At 33.9% G+C, this 7,849-nt stretch overlaps 1 protein-coding gene across 1 annotated transcript; it reads right to left on the bottom strand.

The window, feature by feature from the left end:
- Positions 1-617: 617 nt before the first annotated feature.
- Positions 618-4,738, bottom strand: LOC105969757 (putative late blight resistance protein homolog R1A-10). The gene is made up of 2 exons (XM_012994534.2): positions 1,654-4,738; positions 618-890 (listed from the first exon to the last, which is right to left on the bottom strand). The coding sequence occupies exon 1, from the start codon at positions 4,384-4,386 to the stop codon at positions 1,708-1,710; it is 2,679 nt and encodes an 892-aa protein (XP_012849988.2). The 5' UTR covers positions 4,387-4,738; the 3' UTR covers positions 618-890; positions 1,654-1,707.
- Positions 4,739-7,849: the final 3,111 nt, after the last annotated feature.

Genomic DNA, 7,849 nt, shown 5'->3' with positions numbered 1-7,849 from the left:
CATGAGTGAGGTCGACTCCAAAACCACCTCCACCACAGCCGCCGCCATCATAACCACCGTACCTCCCTCACGACATCAAGATCCAGACGTTTGCAATTGCAGGTAGACGACGGCTCCCGAATGTGTGCAACGGTTGATGCACCATTAGAGAGCTTTCATGGAGAGTAGTTGTGTTGGGGGTGGGGTTGTTTGACGGAAAACAGCATGTGCACCGCACATGACAGAGAAAAGATACCCCCATCCATGTAAATGTAGAATTTTAAGAGGAATTTCATAAATACGCAACCCTCCATTTCTCGTTTTATTTGATGTTTGATATTGTGTTTCGAGGCTGCATATGCTTATAACAATCCTCGATTTTCTTTTCATTTGCTATGTGTTTTCTAAGGTGAGATTTTGCTCCGCGAAAACTGTCAAAGGGGAGTATTTTACACCTAACTTCAAGTAATGAAACAGAGGGCTTTTTTTAAGTTCTTTGAAATATGAAATCAAGAGACTAAACACGGCTTTTTTCCGATAGGAAAATATGACTAACTAGCATATATGTTCCTTATACTTCGGTTATCGTATGTATGTAGTTATCTTTGATTTACCTTTTTTGGCAGAGACGAGTAAAATTTGTAAATTCGACAATATGTGCGACACACGTGCACCTTTCTTAATTGCGCAATAGTCTTAATTTTAACCTCACAACATATAACTGATGAGGATGTAATAAAAAATCAATCAAGAAAAATTAAACACACCAAATAACATTAACAAAATATTCAAACACGCTTTGATTTGTCCGTCTCAAAACTGAAAGTACGTTCCTCCGATTTCTTGATGCAAACAATGTCGATGTAATTTCTCTCGTGATCAATCAGCCTACGGCTCTCGAGATGATACACCTGTAATAAAGGAGAATGTTCAATGATTTCGGATGTTAATTTTTTTTTTTAATCCATAATAGCAAATTCATTAATCAGTAATCAAATAAATTAATTTGTAATATAATAAAGCGTAAATTACGAAAACCTCCCTGAACTTAGGCTAAATAACGAAAAACACCACCACCTATCCGTAATAACCGAAATCCCATTCTGATTAACTGTTAACCGAGTTTTTTAACAGAAAATTTGTACAATCTATTATACCTTTTATTAAATAGGTGAGAAATAAAAGAAAATATGTGCAATTGTGTAAAGTCTATTTCTTGGAATTAAAAAAAATACGTGAAAACTCACACTGTAAAGGGTTGGTGTAAGACGGAAACAAACCTCAGGGGTTTTTGGTAATTACGAATATGTGGGTTTTTTTCGTTATTTAGCCTAAGTTCAGGGAGTTTTCGTAATTTACTCTATAATAAAATCTATCTCTGTTGTAGCAAATTCAAACTGTTTCATCCAAACGCAACTTATATGATCCTATTATATGTGTTATCAACCATATATCTATATTGTCTATTTCTCTTGTTTTGTAGGAGAATGTATGCATATATACTGAGTATATCTTTGGTAATATTCACTGTATGATGAAATTATAATAAAAAATATATATATGTTAATTCAAATTTAATACTAAAAAATTTAAGGTTGTTTAATTCCTTTTACCTGAATGGGCATTGACTAAAATATTAGTATTTTCGATAGATATAAAAATTTAACGACTAACCTTTTGAAGAATCAATGATATGGTAGAGTCACTCACGGTTTGGTGTTCCCATTGTTACAGTGAAGAACGAACAACAAGTTCTAACAAACGTTCACGACCAGCATATTTGTCGTCCCACTCCTCTTTTAACTTGATTGCACATTTCACAGCCATAGGGTTGCATTCGACTATTTTAATGCTTAGAAGAGATTTACCAAATGTGAGAGGGATCTCTTTTAACTTGTAGCAATGTGCGATGTGAAGGCCCTGAATCACAGGGAGGCATAGACAATTTTGAAATGTCCATTGCTCCAGATTGATGTCTTCAATCTCAAGATATAAGAGACTTTGGAATTCGTTGTCACGAACCTCCCATTTTGGGCCTCGAAAAGCATAGAATTTCAGTTCGAGATGTGTAAGATTTGGCAATGAAGAAATATTTCTCATTTCTTCCCACGGAGATCCTAAGCCACTCAAAACTAACGCTGTAAGACTTAATGGGAAGTCTGAAAGAGGAACAAGTGGGGTAACAACCTCTGTCTTCAATGTAGGATTCATAATGTAACATCTTAGTTCTTGTAGTTGATGGAGATGGGAAACGTGATCAAAGCATGTCAAGGGCTCTGTAGCATCAGGAGCCAGCTCGATATCAATCGATAACGCCTTCAATTTAGGGATTTTTTCGAGCACAGATTTGGCACAACTTTGAGGACCGACACCACCTAGTTTTAATAGGTTTGGTAGGAGAGATCCTTCACAACAAGGATGTGGTAGGTCTCTTCCGCCGGTGTAAAGATACTTCAATTCATTCATATTCCATATCTCAATAGGCAGATACAATAGATTCCCAACAGATTTTACTATCCTTGGATGTTGAATAACAATCAAGTATTGAAGGTTCCAGAGTTTGGAAATGGAAGAAGGGAGGTTTCCATTATAAAGGAGGGCGAGGTATCTTAATTGAACTAGTTTCAATACTTCCATCGGGAACTCATAGAATCTAATAGAAAGAGCATCCAATACCCTCAGCAACCTCAAATGTTCCAAAAACAGCGGTACTGGATATTTATGAAAATAACCGGTACAAAGGAGAGATCGTACCTTTGAATCAGATGCAATTGAGTTGTGCACATCTTTGATGGCAAGTAGAACATTATTACGGATGCACAATCGGCGTTGGCTTTCTATACCTTCTTCCGGTAGAGTATCGCCATGGCAATTTAAGGCATAGAACAACTTGGTCCTGGCAGCTTCTTTGTTACACAAGTACCAAAAGGACGAATGAAGGTAAAAATCAAATGTTTCATTGTCGAACATGATAACATTTGTGGCATAAAGGTCATCACAATATCCAAAGCTATCATATGCATAATCCATGGTCTCCTCATAGTAATGCACTGATTCTGAGTTAAGAAATCCTTCAGCACTCGACAAGTTGGCTAGTTGGGACTGGTCTAGTAAATAATTTTGTGGGAAAGCTCCAATGTAGAGAAAACATGCTTTTAAATGTTGATCTAAGTAGTCATAGCTTGGATATAGTACCTTTGACATTTGTTCATATGCATCCTTATATACTGAATTTTGTTTATCATCCGCTACCTCGTTCCAGTACTCTATTGTCTTGTCAACTTTTGACAGGATATTGGCAACCGTGATGATTGTAAGAGGAAGACCTTCACAATTCTCGGCAATCTTCTTTCCAGCTTTCTCAAGTCTATAAGAGCACGGTTCTTCTTCACCAAACACCTTCTCGCGAAGAAGATCCCAACTTTCTTTCTTATCAAGGAAGGGTATTTTGCAAATATTCAAAGGCTTAGCACAATCAGCTACTTTTTTCATCCTAGTTGTGACCAACACTCGACTTCCATTTTTGTCATCTGGAAATAACTCCAACAACACAGAACAGAGGTCTATTTCCCATACATCATCCAACACGATCAAGTATCTCAAATACTTTAAACTTTCGTAAACCATCCTTTTCAATCCAGCTAATACTTTTTCTCCTTTCATAAGCATTATTTCATCAAAGTCGGGATTCACTTGTGTTAGAATATCCACCAAGATATCCGCTAGACGATATTTAGGGCCTATGGTCACGAACACGAGCCTGCTATAACAACTCACAATGAATGGATCATGAAAGAGTTTCTTGGAAAGAGTAGTCTTACCAATGCCAGCCATCCCGACCAGCGACACAATAATCCTTTCAGAATTTGAGGAATTAAGCCAATTTTCTATTGACATAAATATATCAGATAATCCAACCATGATAGGCTCATTTCCCCGAAAATGAGTTTTTGATGCCACAAAATCATCATCATCATCTTCTTCAGGTGAGGGATTGTGTAATTCGTGGATATAGGCCCTCTTCATCTTGTTCATTTTTTCGATAAAGGAATCGACATCTTGCTTTATTTCCTTCACATCTACCGAGAATATCATTGATGGAGGATGATCGGCCGTCTCTTCTTCTGCTTCAGATTGTGAATGGAACTGATTTGAGAGATGAGGGTCGATTACATCTTCGAATTTGTATATTGCCTCTACCATTTCCGCCTCCAAACTTTTCACCATCTTCATGTTGATGGTGCTCCTCTTTTTATCGAATTCTCTGAGAGCTTCTTTTAAGGAAAGAATCTCCTTGTACAAAAGTTTGATGATTTGTGGAGATGAATTTTGAACAATCGAAATATAAGATGATTTCAAAAGCCGCTCAATTGTCAGCTCCAGACAACCAGCAGCACCATAAGCCATCTCTTTCAATGCTCTCTCTCTCTCTCTCTCTCTCTCTCTCCTCTCTCTCTCTCTCTCTCTCTCTCTCTCTCTCTCTCTCTCAGATCTCTCTCTCTCTCTCTCAGATCTCACACAACTAATTTCAGTGAACTGGAAATATGGAACAACTCTTCTACATAAGCATTTGTTTGTGAAATTATTACTATGAAGAGAATTATCTAAGAGAAGAAGATTGATTTAGTCTTTCCGAACTCAAAAGTTATTTAAGGAGAAACTCAATGGTTAATTTCTCAATGACAAATGTGAAAGGAAGAAAAATTGAAACGCTGAATATTTTCATCCATATATTTAAAGATATCCATTTTTGTCCAACACCTATAATAATTCTTGACAGAGACGTTTAAATTTCACTTTCCACATTTGTACTTTGGCTCGGTATCACTTTACACCCTTATTCTTTCAATTGCATCGATTTGGCATCCCGTGCTTGAAAAATTGTCTCAATGTGGCCCTCGTTGTTAGTTGTTAGACATTTAACCTTAACACAGTCGGTCTAATCTCTGAAATTACAAAAACATCACCTCTCCCAGTTTATATAATTATTAAAAAACAAAAGAAAAATAAATAAAAAAAATAGAAAAAAAACAAAAATAAATAATAAAAAATTTCAAGACAACAAGAAAGCATAGTCCACGACGGCAACCACAATTTATTTTTTATTTTTATTAAAAAAAAATTTAAAAATTAATAATTATTTAAAGTAGGAGGTGTGGTTTTTTTGTAATTTTCAGACTTAAATCAAATGGTGTTAATGTCAAATGTATAGAGACTAACGGCAAGGGCCACATTGAGACAATTTTCCAAGTACATGGGGCCAAATCAATGCAATTGAGAATAGAAGAGAGTAAAGTGATATCGAGCCATAATACAAGGGGGAAAGTGAAATTTATCCTGTTAAAAAATATCTAACATCCAACAAGTGAAATTTATCCTTTTAAAAAATATCTAACATCCAACAAGTGAAATTTATGCTTTTAAAAAATATCTAACATCCAACGTATGCGTTTCTCTCCTTTTCTCTCTCCCAATGTCAATTATGTAGTTTTAATAAATTTTAATCTTGAATTAACTTAGAAGTTGATATGTTTGTAAAATAAATTTTAATCTCGAATTTAATTTTATAAAATTATGAAATAGTATATTGTAAAATGGAAAAAAAAAAAAAAATCTAATTGAGCTCTTAATTATTTTAAGAAGTAACATCACCAAGAAGAGTTCTTTCATTAATAATTGTATTAAACTTGTTATTTTATATCTTAATATATCGTTCAATCAGGATTTTAAGTTCGCGAATACCAAAGTATATTAACACTTTTATGAGGAGAGCCGATAATGCTAATTATACAAGAATTTTTCTAAATAGTTATATACAAAATAGAAATTTAAGAATTATTATAGGGGCCATGGCCCCCTTCGGCTCTATGCCGACTCCGTCACCGCATCAGTTCCTTTTTTTGTATGTCTTCATAAATGGATGCCCATTTTAACTTATTGATGGCACGTAGTAATCAAATGAAGTCTAAATTTAGTACATAAAAAAGATATTGTTTTGTGTTTTCATATATATAAAAAATATATTATTTTTAAAAAAAATTGTAAGTAAATCGTGGGATCACGTGATGTCGCGTGACAGCAGGTTAATGTTAGAGAATATAATTTGGATTTGTGAACACATGTTGCGTGGCTCGTGACTTTTGGCATGCAATTTTTTGAACATTATATTTTACTTAAATTATCTTACAAGTATGTCTATTAGGGAATCTAATCACGAGACCATTGGGTTTTTGCACATGATCATACACCATAAAAAATAATTAGATAATTGCCAATTTTTAACTAATTTAAATAGTTAATTCAAAATTAAATAAAACTCATCATTGCGACAATTCTTGTGTGGTTTACAGGCTATTGTACGAAGAATTAAGTTGTTACGAGTTCTTTTGTAAGAAAATATATAGGAATTTATCCTTTAGGAAAATTACGTACATACAATTTATGTCTTTGTAATTTATTTATAAGTATAAATATATTGAATATTTTTTTTGAACAAATCACAAATTTATCCATTGTCATTTTCTTTTTTTGTATTTTAAATGTTGTTAAATCACCCATTTATGCGGAATAATGAATTTCAATGTGATTCAATGATTGTTGCTTAATTAAATATTTAAGCATATAAATTTGCCATTTCAGCTATATTTTTTTTTTAGGGTTTATTAGGGATAACCCCCTTGTTCATATTTTCTAATGAGGTAGATCCAATTAATTTTTCTCTTTTTGAGATACACCCAAATTTGCCAACTTGGCAAAATATATTATGTAATTTCCCTTTAATACCCCTTTTTTATTTTGTTTTATTTGTGGACGGTATTTACTTCCTTAACTACGTGATATGAGATTGCTGATACATTGCCTAAAATCACGGAATAAAATTACGTGAGTATACTGGCAGTTTCTATCAAATCTTGTACAACCGGTTTTGAAGAATTTATCCAGCGTTTCATCGTTTTCCATCGGATTTGAAGATAGGTTCGGATTTCATCGTTTTCATCGTTTTTCATCGTTTTCCATCGTTTTCAATCGCGTTCGGATTTGAACCGGTTTTGAAGAATTTATCCAGCGTTTTATCGTTTTTCATCGTTTTCCATCGTTTTTTCACCGGCGTGGAAATAGGTTCGGATTTGAGCGTTCATCGTTGTCCGTTAGAAGAGGATGATGTTTGTTTGGAAGAGGATTGACAGAGTTAGAAGAGGATGGTTCACGCAGATCGGACCAGAGTTGTTTTATATGAGCTTCGTAGTTGGTTTATGCAATAATCGGAATAATTGTCCGCTGTGGTCGAGTTCATATTTTTTATCCCGATCGATAGTTGATTTATTTGTTTATAACAGCCGATTTAAGTGTGTTGGGTAGTACATTAAAATATAGTTTGTAGTCTTTTTTAATTTAGCGTATGGATTTTGCATTTTAAGTTTATTTTTGATGATATTAATGTATTGTCATTCAAATGTATTTGCAGTCTATTTAATCATTTTTTAGTATTCTGCATTTTTAATTTTGTTTCATGATTTTAGGTTTTTTCGATGGCGAATTTCGTATGGATTTTGTTGAGGTTTGGTGGGTTGGTTGCTATAAAGAGGTGTTTACGATGTAATGGCTCGGTAACTTCGGTTAAGTGTTAAACCGTTGTAATACAGTAGTATACTATTATGAATACCGCATGATACTACCATTATCATTTTATTATACTATTATGAGATTATTAATGTACTAGAGTGTTTTAACTCGACATATTGGTTTGATTGTGTTATGATGTGTTTTATGTATTTTATCAAAATCCTAGATTGAAATTATGAGATTATTAATGTACTATTTTATTGGTTATGTTGGAATACTTTACGTTGGTGTTGTTCTCAATGTTCTT

This window comes from Erythranthe guttata, chromosome 4 (assembly GCF_056151865.1).
Source record: "Erythranthe guttata isolate IM_541 chromosome 4, IM_541, whole genome shotgun sequence".
NCBI classification, from domain to species: domain Eukaryota; kingdom Viridiplantae; phylum Streptophyta; class Magnoliopsida; order Lamiales; family Phrymaceae; genus Erythranthe; species Erythranthe guttata.
Note: the sequence above shows the minus strand (reverse complement) of the source record. Positions and strands in the feature narration are given on the sequence as shown.